The 22,248-nt window shown below is 43.9% G+C and overlaps 1 protein-coding gene across 1 annotated transcript; it reads right to left on the reverse strand.

Annotated features, from left to right (window-relative positions):
• Nucleotides 1–992: 992 nt before the first annotated feature.
• RAB5B (RAB5B, member RAS oncogene family) lies at nt 993–21,390 on the reverse strand. The gene is made up of 6 exons (XM_080662008.1): nt 21,301–21,390; nt 7,290–7,552; nt 5,353–5,504; nt 4,610–4,732; nt 3,889–3,982; nt 993–3,592 (listed from the first exon to the last, which is right to left on the reverse strand). Exons 2-6 carry the CDS (start codon nt 7,450–7,452, stop codon nt 3,477–3,479), a joined length of 648 nt encoding a protein of 215 aa, XP_080518134.1. The 5' UTR covers nt 7,453–7,552; nt 21,301–21,390; the 3' UTR covers nt 993–3,476.
• Nucleotides 21,391–22,248: the final 858 nt, after the last annotated feature.

Genomic DNA, 22,248 nt, shown 5'->3' on the forward strand with positions numbered 1-22,248 from the left:
TTTCCCACCCACCTCCATTTTGACTGTGATAGATAGACTAAAGGGCTTCACGTACAGCAGGAAATAAAAGCTGATCCAGGAGAAATTTTCCTGTTGGGGTAAAGCCACATGATCAATAAAATACTAGTTCAGTATTTTTAAAAAATCCTTACCGAAGGATATTTTTTCCATTGATCTTTAGAGAGAGAGTGGAAGTTTGGGAGGGAAGAAGAGAGAGAAACATCAGGGATCAAACTTGGTCTGTGGGCCTACACTCTTAACCACTGAGCCAAACCGGCAAGGGCAGTGATTTTTTTTTTTTTAATCTTCTTTTGAGTCATGGTCCCCTTTGAGAAGGCAAAGGGCCCTCTCCCTACAGAAATACATACATTTTTGCATAATACTTCAAAGGAGTCACAAATTCCACCTCTCTCCCCAATCTCACCATCTGCCCAAAGGTCATAGATACCCCTCCACCCCTAATATATATATTGTTAAGAGGACCTAAAAAAAAATAGCTGTCAGACTTGATGAGCTCTCTAGTGGTCTGGGACTAGGAGAGATTAAACAGCAATAAAGCCTGGGACTGGTTGGTTGAGTTTTCTGTACACCAAAAGGTGGTGGGCTCAAATCCGGGTCAGGGCACATACCCAGGTTGCAGGTTCTATCCCTGGTTGGGGCCTTTATGGGAGGCAGCCAATCAATGTTTCTCTCTCACATCGATGTTTCTCTCCCCCCGCCTCTCTCTCTAAAAATCTATTAAAACATTTTTAAAAAATTCCAACTACCCTCCCCAAACAAACAAACAAACAAAAAAGCAGCAATAAAGATGCTATTTTCCAAATTAGGTTATCTCAATATTCAAAAACAGATTAGAGGGAATAAGGAGGCACCAACATACAGGGGAGGGTGTGTTTCTGATTCAATAAAACTGCTGGGTGCCCTTTCTTCCAAATTTCTTGTATCAGTCAGACAAAGTAAAAAAAAAAAAAAAAAAAAAAGCAACACTCCAATACACTTTTCTTTTTTTTTTCCTTTTTTACTTACATTAAATACATTGGTAAATCAGCAGTCGCATTCTGTTACCACGATTGTTATGTTGGAAGAGTAAGGGGGGGGGGAAGGCAAATGCTTTCTTAAAAGAAAAAAAGGGACACCCCCCCCCCAAAAAAAAAAAAACTGATAGAAGGAAATAATGAAGAGCTGGGAAATTAAAACTAAGATCCCCAAGCCCAAGAGAGCTCAAAGGAAAGCAGGAGCTGGTAGGAAGTAGAAGGAAGGCAGCAGATAGGCCCAGAAGTTAAGGCCAATCCTGTTCCTGAAGGGGCTGGAGAGGGGAGAAGAAGCCTGCAGAAATGGTTTCCCAGCCCCAAGGCAATGAAACATCCTCACTCCTGCTCCATGGGGAAAGCTGCACAGAGAAAGAACTTCATTTCTAAGAGACTTAAGAGAGCCATCCTAGTTCTTCCACTTTTAAGAATGCACTGGGTGCTGTTGGGGGCTGGTGAGGTGCTGGCAAAGGAAGACAAAAATGTGTATGTATTTCAGGGCCACGGGAACTAAGGCTGCCCCTGGAAAAGGAAGGGAATTGAAGCCTAAGTGGAAGAACCTAAGCTGGGTCCTTTAGAATCTCAGCCTCATGGATTTCTCAGCTGCTCTGGGACAGAAGGAAGTCTGTAAGCCAAAAGGGCAGAAAGGTTCCAATCCTAGGTCACTGAGGCCTTTCCTATATTACTTCCAATTTTCCCCAAACTCTAGGCTGGAACAAAAAGAAGTTTAGAATGCTCTCCTGCCTTGATGGCTTCCCAAAGACATCCTAAAATACCTGATGAGGGATGTGAAGAGAGGCTAGAGATTTAGAAAGGACCAACTTAGTTTGGTGATGTGAGACAGTTGTGAGGGACCTTCAGTGCCAGTCTTTCTCTGTCCACAGGAACAGGTGTTATATTTTAAGGGGCCACAAGTAGGCCTCTGTGGTTAGCCCCTAGTGGTACATGGATTAAGCCACTGGTTGCATGGGGGATGAGTATGGGCATAAGCATGGAGGGACTAAACTGAAGATACTAACAATGGAGAAAAGAAATAGGGCCTGATGGGAGGGGGTGGGGGGAAGAACAGACTGTACAGTGGGAATAAAGATCATACCTATTTACAGGGAAGTAGAAAAGACATGGTAATGGGTGGATCAAATTGAACATGAACCCTAGGAAAGGAGAGAAAACCCCTCCCTCTTGCCTGACTCCCCTTCACCCCTACCATGGTCTGTGCTATCCTGAGACCGCTCTCCAGTTGCTTCAGTTAATTCCCCAGGAAAGGCAAACCTATACACAAGAATATAGGCTGGCAAGAATATAGGTTAAGAATCAGAGTTGGAGCAAGATTGCAGTGGGGATTGGGCTTGAGTAGCTGCCGCTCGACAGTTCCTCCCCAAACCTCATATACATCTTGGATTCCATTTAATTTAAAAGGTGAGAGGGCAGGTAAATCAATCAAAACCCCCATAAAACAAGTGTCCCAACTGAACTACCATCAATTAAAGTGCAAACTGCAGGGGGATATAATGGCTGGGGCCATCCAAAGGCCAGACAGAAAAAAATGCGTATGTATAAATCAGAGGATGGGTGTCAGAAACTGGTCCCTCCTCCAATTAGATCACAGCAGAGCCAAAGATGCAGGAGGCAACCAGTGAAGATTCTTTGGAGGACTCTGGGGTCCAGAGTTCCCCCCACTATGGAGGAGAAGCTACCTAAGAGACTGAGTGAAGGGAAATGAGGCCTTGGAAGAGTTCCAGAGCCACAGATGACACTGCACCTCCACTTCCTCCTCCACCTCCGCCCAGTTAACTAACAACACGACTCCCAACTGGCGCCCAAGAGCTTGCTTTCCCATTCTCACTCTACCTAGAAACACCTTCCACAAGGCCAACTCATGGATACTGCAGTGTTTTCAAATATGAGAAACTCCAACCAAATAACCCAAAAAGGAAATTTCCTTCCTCCCTCCTGCTCTGAGCCTTACTCTCCCCCAGGGCCCTTAATATGACTGAACTGGAAACCTCCTTCCTCAGTTCCTGGGTTCACCACCTTCTCCATCCTAGGGAAAGGAGGAAAAGGGGGGTCAAGAACAGGGATTGACCAAAGCAGAAGGGGCAGGAGACAAAAAAATGTTTTCTGAAAAAGTGGGGAGGAGAAGGAAAGATAAGTAGGTCACTGTCTTGCACCTATAATACAAAGTGAAGAAAGTCTGTTTTGGAAGGTAAGTCCTGGGGGATCTGATCCCCAAGCCCCAGAGTAGGGGTAGGAGGTCAGTGGCAACAGCTGCCTGGTGTTGGTTGCTGAAGCATTAAAAAGTGCCATGATGGAGCTGTCAGGAGGCAGCCCTTGGGAGCCAGGGCTCAGTGTGCTGTTACCGTAGGGGCTGTGTGCTGAGGGTTGGGAATGGAGGTTATTTCTTAGCTCTCGTGCTAGCTCCATACTTGTTCGCTGCTAGCTACCCCCTCAGTTGCTACAACACTGGCTCTTGTTCTGCTGGGACTGCTCATGGAGATCCACACCTCGGCTTCGGCCTGCTGCACCCCCCAGATTCTGGGGTTCACTCTTTGGCAACTTCTTAGCTAGAGGCAAAAAGAGAAGGGAACAAAGTGTGGTAGATTTTAACTCATCCCTCCAAAAAGACTATTGGGTGGGGGAGAAGTAAGGGAAAATGTGAGACATTAAAAGAATGCTCTGAGGAGGAGAGTGTTCACTACTTGTAAACTATATTAAAGACAACTAAAGGATGGAGGTCACAATAGGAAGTTAAGGTATTTCACCAGAGGAGACACTCCCATTTATCCTTATGAGCTGGGTTAGTGATCTTGCCTAGAGGTAAGGGAAAAAGACAGGAAGACCTCAGCAGCTCTGACCTTACCTATTGCCAGGAAGAGATCATTCACGTTCATAGCTGTCTTGGCTGAGGTCTCCATAAACAATAAGCTGTTGTCATCTGCATATGCCTGGGCCTCCTGCAAGGTTTGGGGTATAGTGGTGCTCAGAATGTAGGTTAGAAACAACTATGGCCTTTCCACTCCCATGTAGCACCAGAGCTAGACAATGTCCTAGGTTCCCTCACCTTAACACTCCTCTGAGCCAGCTGGCTCTGGACCCATATTTTGGTGACAACTCCCTCAAGGATAACCCATGGTCTAGATCAGTGGTCGGCAAAGCCGCGGTTTGCCGCTCTGTTGACTAATGAGTTTGCTGGCCACTGGTCTAGACCACTTTATGCAACAAACAGATATCAGGAATCCTAATTATGGGAGAGAAAGGTAAGTTGGTTGGGGGCTTTTGGGTTCTGACCCCTTGAATAGTCCCTTACCTCAAATTCAATTGCTCCCTCCTTCCTGTTTTCACACTGGTACTCCCACAGCTGGTGTTCCCTACCCACCCACTGCTCTGGAATTTTCTTCTGACTCCTCTAAAATCTCCTGGCTATCATTAGGGACAGTGTTGCTGTTTTTAACATGGTGCAGGACTGGGGAATGACATGATGAATGTCCTCAGATGAGGTTTCTAGAGAGGGCAGGTTTGGACAAAAGAGGTCCCAAACACAGAGGGAGTGTATTAGAAAGGAACTCTATGGGCCATCTTACTTCATACTCCACCATGCGCTTGTTGGCCAGGTCAGCTTTGTTCCCCGCCAGGGCAATAACAATGCTAGGACTGGCCTGTCGCTGTAGTTCCTTTACCCATGTCTTCGCTCGGGCGAAGGTTTCCTAGGAAAACATGAGGAAGAAAATGGGTGGGCTGGAATGACTGATAATCTAGGCCCATCACCTTTAAAGCCCAGTCTGAAAACTCACTTTTTCTAGGTGGTCTTCCCTCACTGAAACCACCCATCTATACTAATAATAGCCTAGGTGGTCATCATGCCCTCACACCGTGATGCCCTCATGCTGTCACAATCCCATAATCCATCACCAGGAGGCTGCTTGTGCAGTGGGTGAGCGCAGGTGGGCAGGGACTTGATGCTGCGTGCGCGGCACGGCACGGAGGTGGGGCCGGTGGCCTCTCTGTGCGGCCAGGCCTGGGGGTCCCACGGCTCCATGCAGCACAGAGGCAGGACCCCTGGCTCCAGCCCACCTCTTTGGGCAATCCATCAAGGAGCCCCGGATGGGTGGACAGGGCCTACCTCTTTGGGGAGATTGGTTGCAGGGCTCCCGCACTGTGAGAGGGCACAGGCCAGGCTGGGGGCCTCTAGTCTCTGATAGTTTATTACCTTTGTCTTCTCAGCACTTGGAAGCATAATTTTGTTATTCTGAGAACTTGTTTTCTCTCCCCCACCTAATTTAATTCCTTTAAGTAAAAGGAAGGATAATCCTCTCAGCCCACTTACCTGATTAGTAATGTCATACACCACAATTGCAGCTTGGGCACCTCTGTAGTACATGGGGGCCAAGCTATGGTATCGCTCCTGCCCTGCTGTGTCCCAGATCTCAAACTTGACTGTTGTGTCATCTAGGCAAACGGACTGGGTGAGGAAGGCCGCTATGGATGAGAGAATGAAGAAGCAGTTGTGAAAGGATGAATGGGAATATTCCATGCCCCTTCAAAATATCTCCACTCTAAGCCTAAGATCAGTCACAACTTGGGCCATTCAGCTACAGGAAAAGGTTTAGTGTTCTCTTTATATATATTCCTGGAACTAGGAATAAGACCACTCTTGGTAAGTCCTTCCTGCAGAAGTTTCTCTAGTCTAAGGAATGAGTACACATCATAAATAAAGTATGAGGGACAGAAAGAACTGGCACTTACACCAGTCATCCCTCTTCTAACCAGAGTAAGAGATAATGAGCTTCAGATAAAACTCACATCAAGAACTGAATAGAGAAGGAAAAAAAAATAACTGATTAGAAGATTTTAAAGTTTGATGGAAGGTCCCACCATTATCAATGTTATTTGTCTGTTACTTCTTCTATAATTTTCTGCTAGCCCAAGAACACCACATTTTATTTTTAAAAGAACATTTTATTTTTTTTGTATCTTGTTAATCCTCACTTGAGGATATTTTTCCATTGATCTTTTATTTTATTTAATTTAAATACTTTATTGATTTTATTACAGAGAGGAAGGGAGAAGGATAGAGAGCTAGAAACATCGATCAGCTGCCTCTTGTACCTGCCCTTGACCAGAATCGAACCTGGGACCTTTCAGTCCGCAGGTCGACGCTCTATCCACTGAGTCAAACCAGTTAGGGCTCCATTGATCTTTTAGAGAGAGTGCAAGAGCGAAGGAAAGACAGGGAGAAACATCAATATAAGAGAAACACATTGATTGGTTGCCTCCTGCACACACCTCCTGCATGTGCCCCAACCAGGGCCTGAGGTATGTGCCCGGAATTGAACTGGGGATCCTTTGGTCCACAGGCCAACACTCTATCCACTGAGCCAAGCCGGCTAGGACAAGAACACCACATTTTCAAGGTGACTAGTACAGGCGGGGAAATAGTAACATGGAGTTCTCATAAATGATCTTTTATTGAATTAGCAACCTATTTTTGAGGTGGTGGCAGGGAGAAGGTAGCAAATGTGGGAAAGGCAAATGTCCTTTATCTTTCATATTTAATTCCAGCCTCTATTTTATCAGATATGTGCATCAGAATGCACATACATATATGCCTACACCCCCACTGCCTTCAACACTAATCAGTAGATCTAGGGTAGGGCCCAAGCATGCATAGGATGAAAATGCTCCCCAGATGATTCTGGTGTGCGTCTCTGATTATGAATCACTGCTCCAAATCAACCCTCCTCAAGATGACACTCAACTGAACTTGATTGGGATTAAGATGAGAGTAGGGGGAGGGAGACAGATAAAAATTAGTGGTTTTGCCGGAACCGGTTTGGCTCAGTGGATAGAGCGTCGGCCTGCGGACTGAAAGGTCCCGGGTTCGATTCCGGTCAAGGGCATGTACCTTGGTTGCGGGCACATCCTCAGTGGGAGGTGTGCGGGAGGCAGCTGATCGATGTTTCTCTCTCATCGATGTTTCTAACTCTCTATCCCTCTCCCTTCCTCTCTGTGAAATACCAATAAAATATATTAAAAAAAAAAAAAATTAGTGGTTTTGTTGGTGAGCAAAGGTCAGTCTTTTCTTGTAGGAAGCAAGAAGATGAATATATACCTGTTTTTTGGCATTATGGCTTTTTCTTTTTTTGTTTTATAAAGGACTTCCATTCCAAGAAGCTAAGAGGGCCAGCTTCACAGTTAAGTCCCTAGATCTCCCTTCAAAAGCCTTACTAAGCACTGAACCTCTTCTTTCCCTGAGATACTCACCTCCAATGGTGCTCTCCTGGTACTCATGGAATTGCCCTTTGACAAAACGTAACACCAGGCTAGACTTTCCCACTGCAGATTCACCCAACAGGACCAATTTGAACTGGCATATTTTGCTGGCCTGGGGCTGCCCATTGGGCCTGGCTGTGCTTCTGCTAGTCATGGCTAGATTTTCAGAGTGGGAAAGGGTGGAGGGAGGGGAATGCCACAAAGCGGCAAAGAGGGGAGGGGGAAGGGGAGGGGACTTCCAGGCTTCAATAGTCCTGTAAGAAAAAAATTGGGTAAAATTAAAACAGACCCATTATAGTTACAATCACTTTTTAGACAAAGGATAGAATATCTTCATTTCTTTGCTCCTATCTATGTATATATATAAAAGGCTAATAAGCAAAGTGTCCCCTTGAGAGTTTGACTGGGAGACCAGGAGTTGGATCGCTCGCTATGATGTGTGCTGACCACCAGGGGGTGGCGCAAAACGAAGGAAGGCCTTGGCTGGCAGCTGGAAGGCCCTGATCGGCCCTGATTGCTGGCCAGGCCTAGGGACCTACCCGTGCACGAATTTCATGCACCGGGCCTCTAGTGATCTTATAATCCAGGCGTCCTCAAACTACGGTCCATGGGCCACATGCAGCCCGCCGAGGCCATTTATCCGGCCCACTGGGTGCTGCTGCCTGTCCTGCTTAGCAGCCGACTCGTCCTGGGCCCTCAGTGCACATAGGAATTTGTTCATAGTTTTTTTTTTAAACTATAGTCCAGCCCTCCAATGGTCTGAGGGACAGTGAACTGGCCCCCTGTTTAAAAAGTTTGAGGACCCCTGTTATAATCATCCACCATTTGGTTACACCACTGAGTGTAACCAGGCAGCTGACACTCAATGGTGAGAGTGGAGAACGATAATATAAGAATTGCATCTGAAGTAGCGTTTACCCTACTACATAATCCCCAAGTGCCAATGGAGCCAGAATGCAGACTGAAAACTGTGTGGAAGAAGTCGTTACTCCTTCCATTAATTTCTCACCATGTCTTCAAAGAATAGCAAATTGATCAACTTTTAGTTGGCCTGAAGAACACCTAGATCCACCTACAAGTACCCTAGATCCTCAGTATCTCCCTTGTTTCCTGGGGCTGTCCTTTTTTTAAAAAAAAGTTTTTATTGATTTTATTTTTTGTTTTTCTTTTTTTTAATTGATTTTAGAGAGAGAGGAAGGGAAAGGGAGAAACATCGATTGGCTACCTCCTGTACACCCCCTACTGGGGATTGAGCCTGCAACCCTGGCATGTACCCTGACAGGGAATTGAACTAGTGATTTTTTGGTGCACAGGACAATGCTCAACCAACTGAACCACACCACCTAGGGCTTAGGGCTGTCCTTTTTCTTCCTCTTGCTCTGCTTTTTTCTAGCTTTCAAAAAGAAGGGATTCATTGCAGTGGTGTGGGAATGTCAGTCCTTCTAATAGTGGAGGGCTATCTTCTGGTTCTGTAACCTTCATATATGACCAGTCTTCTTGATATTTCTGAAAATCTAACCAAGGTCCACTTGCCAGAAAATCTACCCTTTCTCATTTATGGTCATAGGTGAGTAGAGAAACACAGTCAACAGACCACATTTGGTATCAACTCTCTCATTTTGCTTCTGCCACCTCTCCACATCTGAAAGTTTCTTAAGAGTCAGTAGGCTTGACCTGCTCTCAACTTGCAGCTGTCTTCCTAGTGCTTAGGGATTAGATTACCCTCCATACTAAAAGGGCCTAACAGCTGTAGTCCTCAAAATTAGAGACAGAGAAAGAAGGTATACCTTCTAAACACATGCAGGAATCTCCAGGGGATGGTGTAAGAGTAAGTCTTCAAGCAATAAATATTTGATGAAAGAATAAACTTGAGGTGTATAGGAGGTAGCCAATCGAGCCTTCTCTACCTTCCTTCCAAGAGGCTAGGAAAGCTGGTGCTGGAGGAGGCAGATAGAGAAGCAGGGCCTTCAGGAGCCTAATCATGCAAACCTGAATACTTCATCAATCTGACTCTGAGGGGGAAAGAAACTAAGGCATTCAAAGAAGAAGTTAGTATGATCAGAGCATGCAAGACTTCTCTCTGAAATCTAAGCATTGCTTGGGTTGTACTCTGCTTGTTCAAATTAATTTTTCTCTTTTCCTTTCTCTAGTGACTCCACAATCATCATACTCTACAGTATATGTAGGGAAACATTTTGTCACTATAGCAAGTTGTTTTGAAGTCAAATCAGGGTTAAAAATCTCTGCAATCCCAGTAAAGACAGAAAAATCATACAGGAGACAGTGCAGAGGAACAAAGGCTATGGAGTCCAATTCACTGGGTTTATTTGACAGTTCTGCTTACTAGCTGTGAAACTTTGGGCTAGTTACTAAATCTTATCAATGTACTCCTTTTCTCATCTGTAGAATGGATAACAGCCTTATGAGGACCTACTTCCTAAGGTTGTGAGGATTCAATGAGATAACACATATAAAGAATTTATATATGTGTTTGACCTAAAGTGCTCAAATGACTATTAAGCTACTAATCATTATTAATATGACATCAAGAAAAAATTTCTGGCCTTGGCCAGATAGCTCAGTTGGTTAGAGCAGTGGTCGGCAAACTCATTAGTCAACAGAGCCGCAGTTTGCCGACCACTGGGTTAGAGCATTGTCCCCATAAGCCAAGGTTGCAGGTTTGATCCCCTCAGGGCAAATATAAGAAACCAATGAATGCATAAATAAGTGGAACAAATAGAGTTTCTCTCTCTCTCTATTCCTCTCTCTAAATTCAATTTAAAAAGAAAAAAATATGTTCTGCTAAAGTCTTACCTTCCACTTTTATAAAATGGAAAAAATACCTACCTCATAGAGTGGCTATGAGGACTAAGTGAAAGATTTATTTTGCATAGTGTTAATAAATGAGATAGTTATTGCTGAGTGGCTCTAATTCACAGAAAAGATCAATTTAATATACTAAGGTATAATTCAGAATTAGTTATCAATAATTCCTAAAAAGCAACCATAACATAAAAGAGACAGAGAAAAAAAAAGTGTTGGCTCTGGCTGGCTGGCTTAGTTGGTTGGAGCATCTTCCTGATATGTCAAGGTTGCGGGTTCAATCCCTAGTCTGGGCACATAAAAGAATCAACCAACGAATGAATAAATGGGAACAGCAAATCAATGTTTCTCTCTCTCTGAAAAAAAAACACACAACAACAACAACAAAAAACTATAAAGAGAAAATTGGAAGAGGAATGAGATAGAAGTGAGAACTCAGAAAAGTATATTAGAGTAAGACAGAGGAATGGAACAAATTACTCTGATCCTACTGGGTATTCTACAGTCTCTTAGGCCAATGTATCCTAAGAAACCAAATCCACATATGTCATTTTTTTATTAAGTTTTCACTGGTTTATGATGAAATGATAAAAATAATATAGCATGTTTTTCATAAAGCTAAATTTATTTTTTTTAAATATTTATTGTTCAGATTACAATTGCTCCTCTTTTTTCCCCCCATAGCTCCCCTCCACCCAGTTCCCACCCCACCCTCTGCCCTTACTCCCCCAACTGTCCTCATCCATAGGTCTATGATTTTTGTCCAGTCTCTTCTCGCACCCCCCACACCCCTTTCCCCCCGAGAATTGTCAGTCCACTCTCTTTCTAAGCCCATGATTCTATTATATTCACCAGTTTATTCTGTTCATCAGATTTTTTTATTCACTTGATTTTTAGATTCACTTGTTGATAGATATGTATTTGTTCATAATTTTTATCTTTACCTTTTTCTTCTCCACTTCTTAAAGAATACCTTTCAGCATTTCATATAATACTGGTTTGGCGGTGATGAACTCCTTTAGCTTTTTCTTATCTGTGAAGCTCTTTATCTGCCCTTCAATTCTGAATGATAGCTTTGCTGGGAAGAGTAATCTTGGTTGTAGGTTCTTGTTATTCATCACTTTGAATATTTCTTGCCACTCCCGTCTGGCCTGCATAGTTTCTGTTGAGAAATCAGCTGACAATCGTATGGGTGCTCCCTTGTAGGTAACTAACTGTTTTTCTCTTGCTGCTTTTAATATTCTTTGTCTTTTGCTCTTGGCATTTTAATTATGATGTCTTGGTGTGGTCCTCTTTGGATTCCTTTTATTTGGGGTTCTGTGCGCTTCCTGAACTTGTAAGTCTATTTCTTTCACCAGGTGGGGGAAGTTTTGTCATTATTTCTTCAAATAGGTTTTCAGTATCTTGCTCTCTCTCTCCTTCTGGCACCCCCATAATTCTGATGTTGGTATGCTTGAAGTTGTCCCAGAGGCTCCTTACACTATCTTCAAATTTTTGGATTCTTTTTTCTTTTTGCTTTTCCGGTTGGGTGTTTTTTACTTCTTTGTATTTCAAATCTTTGACTTGATTCTTGCGATCCTTGTCTGCTGTTGGATCTCTGTATATTATTTTTTATTTCAGTCAGTGTATGCTTAATTTCTAGTTGGTCCTTTTTCATATCCTCGAGGGTCTCGCCAAATTTATTGGCCTTTTCTAGAAAAACCTTATAACCGTGGTTTTGAACTCTACATCCAGTCGTTTGCTTTCCTCCATTTCTTTCATTTGTGACCTGTTTCTTTGTCTCTGCATTTTGGCTGCTTCCCTGAGTTGATAGAGTGGCTTTGTGTGCTAGGTGTCCTATAGGGCCCAGTGGCTCAGCCTCCCCAGTTACCTGAGGTGGACACTCTTGGTGCACCCCTTTGTGGTCTGTGTGCACAGTCTTGTTGTAGTTAAGCCTTGATTGTTGTTGGTATCACTGGGAGGAATTGACCTCCAGGCCAATTGGCTAGGAGGATCAGCTGTGTCTACGCTGGGAGAACTTCTGTGCTGGAGACACCCTTATGAGATAAGACTTGCAAAAGCCTCTGTGCTCAGCTTGGATGGGGCAGAGTCTCAGGGCAGAGCAGACAGCAATGGCTTCACATCAGCCCTGCCCTAAGAGGCCCCTGGGTCTCAGTGTCCCGTGGTAATAGCTGCAAGCACCTCTGAAAGAAAGCTGCCCTCGAGTTCCGCCTGCTGCCAGACAGTTCAGTTTCTCCCTGAATGAGTCTGGGTCCCCAGAGTCTCACCTGGAACTGGAGTTCAGTGCAGTCGGGAGCTTTTGTCTCCCTCCCGCTTAAGAAAGCCAGCCGCGTACTCAGTTGCCATTCCTCTCCGCGCATGCCTCTCAGTACCTCTGCCTCCTGCAGCTCCTCTGAGTCTCAGTGTGCTTTTCTCTTTCCTTCTAGTTGTAGAATTTCCACTCAGCCAGCCTTCCTGTTGTTCTGGATGATGTCCATTTTGTCTTTTAGTTGTAGTTTTGAAATTGTTGTGCGAGGCAGCAGTTTAGGTGTTTACCTATGCCGCCATCTTGGTTTCTCCCTAAAGCTAAATTTATTAAACTTAAGAGTATATATTCTTTATAACAAGATTTCTAATTTCTTAGAATCAATTTTCTCTCAAACATACACACACACACACACACACACACACACACACACACACACACATATATGAAAAACCTCTAAAATCTATTGTGAAATAAAAAATATGCTGTAGACTAAAACATGTGGTTGGATCCTATTTCTGTAAAAAAGACAATTCTGCATAGAAAAAAGTATGGAAAGATACACACCCATTTGTTAACAGTGGTTACCTCTGAGGAGAGTGGGATTGAGGAAAATGGTATGTGAAGGATTCAGATCTTTTTCATTCTACATAATTCTTTTTTAACAGGAAATATATTTTTTAAAAGCTTTCTAAACAACTATTTGGGTGGGCTTTTTTTTTTTTTTAATGCTTAAAAAATTTATGGTGACCGGCAGCAGTAAACTTTCTAAATATAATTACTTGGGGGGGGGGGGACAATTAAAATTAATTGGTCCATGAAACCCAAAATTCTGTAGTGCAAGAACCAGTATTAATTAGCTTCTTAACCAATGTTACAGTTCTTTTGCTGTTTTCACCCTCAAATCTTGTTTCTCAAACTGAGGCTATAAGCCAATAGTGACCTTGAAATCACTTGGTGGATGATGGTAAGTATATTAAAAAGAAAATTAAGCATAACTGCAAATAGTAAGCATAACAATCATGTTGTGCCCTGGCCTATGTTTCTCAGTGGTTAGAGTGTTGGCCCACACATTAAAGGGTCTTGGGTTCGATTCCCAGTCAACTGGGAATACCTGTGTTGCAGGTCTGATCCCTGCCCTGGTCAGGGTGTGCACTGAGAGCAACCAATTGATGTTTCCCTCTCTCTCCCCCCTCCCTCCTTTCTACTCTCTCTAAAAAAATCAATGGGAAAAAATATCCTCAGGTGAGGTTTAATAGCAAAAACAACAAAAAAGAATCATGTGAAAATGTCTCTTGTGGCCCTCGCTGGTTTGACTCAGTGGACAGATGGTCGGCCTGTGGACTGAAGGGTCCCGGGTTCAATTCCGGACAAGGGCACATGCCTGGGTTGCAGGCTTGACCCCCAGTGGGGGGCATGCAGGAGGCAGCCGATCAGTGATTCTCATCATAGATGTTTCTATCTCTTTCTCCCTCTCCCTCCCTCTCTGAAATCAATAAAAATATATATATATATATATTTAAAAAAAAGTCTCTTGTGTATGTACACACACTGAATTTTGAAGTAAAATACTTTTTTTTTAAAAAAGTGAGTCATGATAAAAAAATTTTAAAAAACACTGCTTTAGAGAGGCCTGACACTGAAAGATGGGTTAGTAGGGGATGGAAGGAAGTCTAGTCTCTGGCCAGCCTGTAGGCCATAGTTAATTTCATTCCTAGATGGAATTAAGATGAGGACTGAGTACAGAGATTAGAGGATTCTCCAATCCTCCTACTAAAGTTATGAAAACTGAAAGCCAAACTAGACAGACACAGTCCCACGTAGTGGTAAGGGCTTGTTATTGTGCAAGCCTGAATTTTATTCCCTTTCTCAGTTAACCCACTGTGATCTTAGGCTACCCACTCCCTTTTGCCTTTCTGAGCTTCAACTTCCTTATCTATAAGGATGAACAGGGGAGAGGGGAGAGTAGCAAAGAGCAGAATTTGAATCCAAAGTTCTGGGTACATTTAAGAAATTTGTTTCTCTTAGGGTTACTCAACATCTGTGAGGATGAGTTATTATTTTTTTAAAATATATTTTTATTGATTTCAGAGAGGAAGGGAGAGAGAGAAAAACATCAATGATGAGAGAAAATCATTTGTCGGCTGCCTCCTGCATGCCCCCTCCTGGGGATCAAGCCTGAAACCTGGGCATGTGCCCTGACCAGAAATCCAACTATGACCTCCTGATTTATAGGTTGACACTCAACCACTGAGCCATGCTGGCTGGGCAGGATGAATTATTTTTAAAAACCTATTTATGTGGTTCATATACATTGTTTCATAAAAGAGGCTGGGTCTCCATTAAACTCTACACTTTAGATTGGAAAACAGATGACACAATAGAAAAATAACTACATTAAAAAAAAGAAATAACTGCAGATGGTAAACTGATCAAGTTTCCTTTAGGTGACATGAGACTATACTCTTTTTTTAATCCGCACCTGATAATATGTTTTTATTGATTTTTAGAGAAAGAGGAAGGGAGAAACATCAATCACCTCCCATACATGCCCTGACTGGGGATCAAACCTGCAACCTTTTGGTGTATGGGATGACACTCCAATCAACTTAGCCACTCAGCCAGGGCATATATTATACAGTACTCTTAAGAAACAACAGGAAAAGTTACTAGAATCTTCAACTTATTCCTTTACCTTTTAAAAAAAAATTTTTTTTTTTTTTATGGATTTCAGAGAGGAAGTTAGAGGGAGAGATAGAAACATCAATGATGAGAGAGAATCATTGATCAGCTGCCTCCTGCATGCCCCCTACTGGGGCTCAAGCCCCTAATTCAGGCATGTGCCCTGACTGGGAGCTGTAACCGTGAGCTTAGTTCCCGGATGGATGCTCAACCGTGAACCACACCCAGGTGGTCTACCTTTTTATCTATTTTAAAACATATGATCTAAGGGGCAGAACACTAAGCCTTAATGTTACTATTCTACAAAATGAAAACATGGGAATTAGAGTAGACTGAATTCTCATGGGCAGACACATCACTGTAGGCTTGGGAAAACAGTAGGGAGTTGGGAAAAGAGTGAAGATAGGAAACAGTCACAGACACTCTCAGGTTGCAAAGGCCTGATCAATAATCCCCACAGACACTAAGTCAAACCAGAGCTCAGACACACAAACTTTCTTGCTACTAAGCAACCTTGGCTTATCAGAGATCGGTAACCAGTGGGTTATAAAAGACTACCTCCCACCCTAATGTGTCACCCTCAATATGTCCTCCTTCCCTGTTCACAGGAATTGATGGGCTGTCCATCTCTGTGCCTTGATCTTTAATCCCAACATGTTTATAAGGGTATCATGGCCTTTTTTTTTTGCAATAGCTAGACTCTCAAAAAATCAAAGGTACAAAAATGAAATAATATCTGTAAGATTCAATTGACTTCACTATTCTGGTAGTGATTTTTTTGCTAAGAGTTGATGGTGGGCAAATGATCCATCCAAAGGTAAACAATAAACCACAGCCAACCAGTCAAGTAGTATAATGATTATTACTTCTAGATCTGAGGCAAAAATAAAGAGGGAGGAAGGAGATTTTCCTTTCAACCCTTTCAGTCCAGAAGAGAAACCAGATTTAACTTTTCTTAGAAGTGCAGCTCCACAAGAATGACTTATCAAATGACCATTAACTAGGGAGGATTGAGGCTTGACCCTGGCAACAGCCCACTGCGAGAGGGGAAAGAGGGAGGCTAAAGGGGCAAGTTCTTTCGGTGGGCAGCTCTTCCACCAGTGCAGGAAAGTATGACTAGGAAGCGTTTCTCAGCCTGCTGATCCCAGCTAGAACACAACTCTGTTCCTTTGGCTTCCTTCCACTTGGTAGCTTTGAGTTCCTATGTCTATTACATATGAAGCCTCTAGAAGTCTATCACATATCAACAGAGGCTGAGTTCCAAGTATATAGCCACTAGAGCCTCGCCCATTCCCAAATGTCAGCCGTGTAAAGTCAGTTTGCCAGGTAAGAAGCAATCTGGAGGTCATCTAGCCCAGTCTCTGTATTTTATAGGTGAGGAAACCGAGGCACATAAAATTAATCACCTTGCCTGGTGGTACCATACAGACAGCTATCAGCTGTCACACAGCTGTTTAGTAGCAAATCTTCTCTAGCAAGTACTCCTAGTCAGGTACTCTTGCTACTATTATACCACTATACCTCCTAAGGAAGCAATAGATACTGAACTCTGAAGAGGGCACCAGGACAGGAACAAGAGCTGAGACTGGATAGAATTTCTGCCTCTATTCAGTGTAGATAAGTACTTCCTTTGGGACTAAACATTAGGAAGACCTAGGCTTTCCCTGGGTACTGGGATCCAGTCCCACATCCTTCTGACAAAAGGGCTCACTCATTATTATGCCTTTCTAGAAGGTCTTGACCAACGCCTGCCAGGACAGCTGAAAGAAGCAATTTAATGGAAGGTGACAGGAAAAGAAGTGGTAACTTTTGCAGAATTCAGTGGGCCTTGGGATTAATGGGAGAGATTTATTGAGTATGGAAGATAGGGCAGAAGCCAGTAAAAACCTTCAACTTGCAAACTTTAATTAGATTCCAGATTACAAAAATCTTGAACTGAGAGCTCCACTATCTGGCTCAGCTCTTTCATTGTGTTGATCCAGTGTTAACCAGTGAATCACTGGCTTGAATGAGAAAGTCCTTCCACTTCCCCCACTCTTTCCCTTATATTTCCCTAAGAGGCAAAAAAGCATACTTATCTCTTAGCATGGTAGTACAAACTTCCTACTATTGACCTAGGAAAGATTAGAATGCCCTTTCACACCTTGCCTGCCCAGCAAACTTCTAATGTATCTTTTAAAGCCCAGCTCAAATGTCACCTTCTCTATGAAATTGCATAATTACCCTCTCACCCCAGCAGTATTCATAACTGCTTCTTCTGGGGTCACATAGTATTAAGACTGTATTACTATCACAGCATTTATTATATTGTATTAGTTTAAACTATGTACTTCTCAAAAAGTGTGACTACTTTTCATGTTATCTTGAATCTCCAGAGCAGAGCACAATACTGGATCCCTAGTAGATGTTCATTAAATGCTCCTTATATTAAGGCCAAAGCAATCCTGCTTCCTTCCTTAACTCCTCCCCTTCCATGCCACCTGGATAGCTTCTTACTTCTTTCCATTTGGAAATGTTTTTAATCAGCCTCAGAGAACCAATTCTCTCCCTGGCTGCTTTGTGATCTCCCTTGGATGGAGGGCCCCCTAGGGACCCAACCCACAAGGTACTGTTGCAACTCATATGGGCTAACTGCTTTTCCTGTCACCCGTTACTATGCCTCAAATGGCCTAATCACACCAAATATGTGGCCCTCCCACCCTAACACTAAAGCAACTATGCCTAAATAAAAAAATTCCCTGAATTTTCAGTTGATATTAATGTTCAAAAAACTTTGGGCCATTATCTCTATTAATTCTTGAACTTGAGAAACACAAATTAAAAAAAAACAAAAACAAAAAAAACCACCACATCATACAGCCCTGGCTGGTTTGACTCAGTGGATAGAGCATTGGCCTGGAGACTGAAGGGTCCTGGCTTTGATTCTGGTCAAGGGCACATACCTCGGCTGCAGGCTTCGATCCCTGGCAAGGGCATGTAGGAGGCAACCTAATTGATGTGTTTCTACAAGTATGACTCTTCCTCTCCCTTCCACTCTCTCTAAAGAAATCAATGGAAAAATATCCTCGGGTGAGGATTAACAAAAACCACACACACACACACACACACACACACACACACACACACAAATACTCTTACCACCACAGAGCTTGAGGACACTGAAAAGGTACCCACGGTCCCTAAACAGAAGCTACAACCTGGTCCAGAAACCTGTACAGACTTTGCTCACATGGGTGGCTCCTTACTCAGTTACTATACAGTCAATGACTAAATCTTTCCTAAAACATTCTTGGGAAGTGGGAGTATATTGTGTAGAGTTTTAAGGTATCCTTTCTCCTAGAGAGCTGTTGCATTTCCTTAAGTCACTGTCTTACACTTTGTTTACTTTCCAATCTGAAAGGCCTTAGGAATAGGAGCTATACATTTATTTCCCCTACCCTCTGCCTCCTCAGAAGTCAAATCCTTATCTATGCACATAAACAAGTATAGAAGAGCAATCTTGCTTTCTGGGCAAAGTAAGAGAAGATATAAGGTATGACTTCAAGGGCAATAGGAAAGCCCTCTTCTCCAAGTAAATTTTTGTAACTCAAGATTTATGTTTGAAATTCTATATTGATAATTCCACTCCTTAGCTCCTTCTTATGAAACAAAAATTCTTGGGAAGATTAATACTTTAAGTGACTATTTGTTACTTATACCTTAATATGAAGCAATTTCTTAAAGGTAGGCTTTGATTAAGGGGAAGGTAGAAAAGACCAAAAAATATATAAAGAAAGGGACATCACCAGGATGTAGAATATGGCAATGTCTAGAGAAGATTAAAACACGCACATACATACAATCAAGGTTTCTGTACAAAGGCTGGGCATATCAGAGGACTTCTAAAGCCAGTAAGGATAAATTCAACAAGGAGGTAGTATGAAATGCTCCAGTTGTGCTAGGTTTAAAGGACAACCAATTTCTTCTCTAGAGAAACTTGGGAGCTTCTCATAGAAAGATACAAGGGACCCTTAGGAGAACCATCACCTTCTTTAAGGATAATGAAGGGACAGCCATATAATCTACACAGTCAGAGACCATGAACAAGAAGATAGAGGTCTCAAATTTCTCATGTTAGCAGAGATGCCACTAGTTCTCCCAAACAAAATGATTCACCTTAATGTTTTTTTCCTGCTCATAAAAGAGAAAAAAGTTTTGGCCATCTATCTGGGCATTTTCTAAGATACCCACTGCACAACTGGGGTGTGTGTTAAGAAGGCGAGGGATAACCCAGAGTACAGCTCTTTGCTTGTCTGAATTTGATAGAAGCAAGACAAGAACTGTGAAAGGAGCACAATAAATAACAGTATCATCCCAGAAGGGAAACTGAAAAGAATGAGATCAGAGTTTGGTAGGAACATAAAACAAAATTGCCTTTGGTGGCACATTCCCCAAAGCAAAGCAAGATTAGTCTCATCTGCTGTCTCTTATCTCTGACCTTTCTGGATGAAATATAATTAGTGAGGTTATGTGTGGGAGGATTTACACTTTTTACACTTATGTACAGCATGACTATTTAAAAATATGTACATATGACTTTTCACATTAAGAAGAAATGTAGTTATAAAATACATTGGTATAAAAGGAAAAAAGGAGGAAGTATAAGGGAAAACCCTACAAGATCCAATCTATGGGAGACTAAGGTCAGAAGACCATTAAAAACATACGTGAGGAGGGGACTCCTGTGCCTTAGCAATACATTTTCCTTTTCTCTACTCACCCCTTTCCCCAAGTGCCTTACTGTTTGCTATTTCTTTTTTTTTAAAATATATTTTTATTGATTTCAAGAGGAAGGAGAGGGAGAGATAGAAACATCCATGATGAGAATCACTGATCGGCTGCCTCCTGCACGCCCCCTACTGGGCATCCAGCCGGCAACCCGGGCATGTGCTCTTGACGGGAACTGAACCGGGGACCCTTCAATCCGCGGGTCGACGCTCTATCCACCGAGCCAAACCAGCTAGGGCTGTTTGCTATTTCTAACCTGGGCTCCTGAAGAAGTAAACAAAGAATAGGGGTGATGCCAATCTTGTGGAATAGAATTTCTCTTCCCCAAATCCCTTCCTCAAGTGGTATCACTTCATATTTCCAGGGTTGGTTCCACCTAATCATTACCTGCCTAGGAAACAATCAAGTCTAAGTCCTACAAAGTTTCACTAACTATGGTTAGAAGATCTCCTGGTGGCTGGGGAATCCCTAAGCCCCTTTCCAGGGCAGATGAGATTGCTCATTCCCCACTTCCAAGTTAGAGCTATGGTATCCACCACAGACCATATTACTGAGTGGGAAAACAAACATCCCCCAAGTCCAACTTCTTAGCTCTTGCACAAGGACTGCACCCTAAACCATCTGAGGCTGGTAGGAAGAAACAGAGTGTACTCTCCAGCTGAAGCCAAGGGAAAGTGTAGGGTCTGAGTTTGGAACAGCCAACAGTCACAGGAAAAAAGAAATCACGTTTGTTTTCATTGGCTACCCTAGGAGTACCCAAAACTTCAAGTTACCACATCTCAACACTCAATGGGAACAAAAGAGTGGGTCCTCCCAAGCCCCAGAGCCTCCAGCCCACCCTGCAGCAATCCCAGAAGCTCCACAGTGACACCAGGCCCTGCTTCTATTTCCCCAACTCCCTTAGCCTTCTAGATTAGGAAAGCTTTCTTCGTTTGCCTCACTGAACCCAAATCCTCCACTCAGCTCAACTCTGGGGCACCCTAGTCATTTTTATAATAGTCACTGTCCCTGAAAAAGAATGCTTATTACCCAACTAAGAACCCTTCTAGGGCCCTTCCAATTAGACATCTCGAGAGCGCCAGCCCGGGTTACGCTCGGGGCCGGGCGTTGAGGCTGACCCCTCCTCACCTCCCCGCAGATGGGCTTACCTCACCGGCTGCCCCGGCCTTTCCTCCAGCTCCTCCCTCAGCGCTGCTCAATGAGGCCTGCCCTGCCCTGCCCTCACACAGACCTGGGCCTCGCGTGCCCACTCCCAGCCCCGCCGCCGGCAGAACCCAGCCTCACCAACTTCGGGCTCCCAGCCCGCCTAGCCCCCTCCCCAGCGCCCCCATAAGGCCTGCCGGGGCCCGGCCCCCTTCTCCCCTCTCTAGTGGGCCGCTCTAACCCCATCGCTGAGGCCCAGACGCGCCTCTGCTCTCAGGCCAGGCTGCTCTCCTCTCCCGGGCGCCTCCGCCCCTACCCTACAGGGCTCCATCAGCCCGGTACCTGGGGCTCCGTCTCCCCCGTCGGGCCCAAGCCTGTGTCGAACAGACAAACAGCCGCAGCTCAACCAAACCCTCTAGCCCCTCCTCCTCCTCCTCGCCCTGGGGCGGGGGCCCCGGCCAATAGCACGATTACGCCTACCATCAAGGGTGGGCTCTGTGTGCGCCGCTCCGCCAATCCGCTGGAGAAAGGCGGGCCTGTTTCCGCGCTGTCACCAACGAGGACGAGCCTGGGACCGGACAGGCGTGTCTCCAGGCCAATACGAAGAGGGAAACCTTGAATATGGACAAGGTTAGGAGCCATTGACGAGGGAGCTCCCCGAGACAGGAGGCGGTACACTGTTGACAGGCGTATATACCAACCAATAAACTCTTGAAACCCTCATGACCCCGCCTTTTGACTCATAAACATCTAATCAGGTGAGTGACGGAGGCGGGCCTAAGGGAAACTTTAACCAGTACTGCTAAAGTTAGGAACTTGAATGGCAGGCAAGGCGGGGTTGAAGGAAGCCTCTGACCTTCGCCCCTTCCCCCCGGATTTGGCAGGGACTGACTAGCTCGCCTCCCTCTAGGACCGATTTGCCGGCGTAAAGGGAAATACGTCTCCTTGGGAGCCGGAGCCTGGGAATTTAAGTAGCCTTTAAGTCGGGGCTTCCTCCTTTTAGTGGGGCCTCAGAGTATAGGAAATTTTAGGGTGGGCGGTCTGAGATGATTTTTGATGAGGTGAGACAATGGCAGCCCTACGAACCGGTAGCTTGGGGGGACTTCAGCCCCTTCCTAATTTTCATCCAGACAATTGACAGTATTATGAATCGTATTATAAAGGTGAATAAAGTATATTTAGAAAACTTTGGTGTTTGTGATATGCAGCAAAAAGGAAAAATGACGAGCTTACTGGGAAATGCAGTGTCGAGGTGAATTCCACGGAGCCCACTTCCAATCATATTACTGC

The sequence above is a fragment of the Plecotus auritus genome (genome assembly GCF_963455305.1).
Source record: "Plecotus auritus genome assembly, chromosome: 3".
In the NCBI taxonomy this organism is placed as follows: Eukaryota; Metazoa; Chordata; class Mammalia; order Chiroptera; family Vespertilionidae; genus Plecotus; species Plecotus auritus.

What these genes read in the sequence shown, in the direction of transcription:
- RAB5B (XM_080662008.1), bottom strand. Translation starts at nt 7,452, where the DNA reads ATGACTAGCAGAAGCACAGCCAGGCCCAATGGGCAGCCCCAGGCCAGC. An exon ending in CCAGGAGAGCACCATTGGAG is followed by an intron (nt 5,505 to 7,289) that starts GTGAGTATCTCA and finishes TCTCATCCATAG; the next exon opens with CGGCCTTCCTCACCCAGTCC. An exon ending in TGATCTCTTCCTGGCAATAG is followed by an intron (nt 3,593 to 3,888) that starts GTAAGGTCAGAG and finishes TTTTGCCTCTAG; the next exon opens with CTAAGAAGTTGCCAAAGAGT.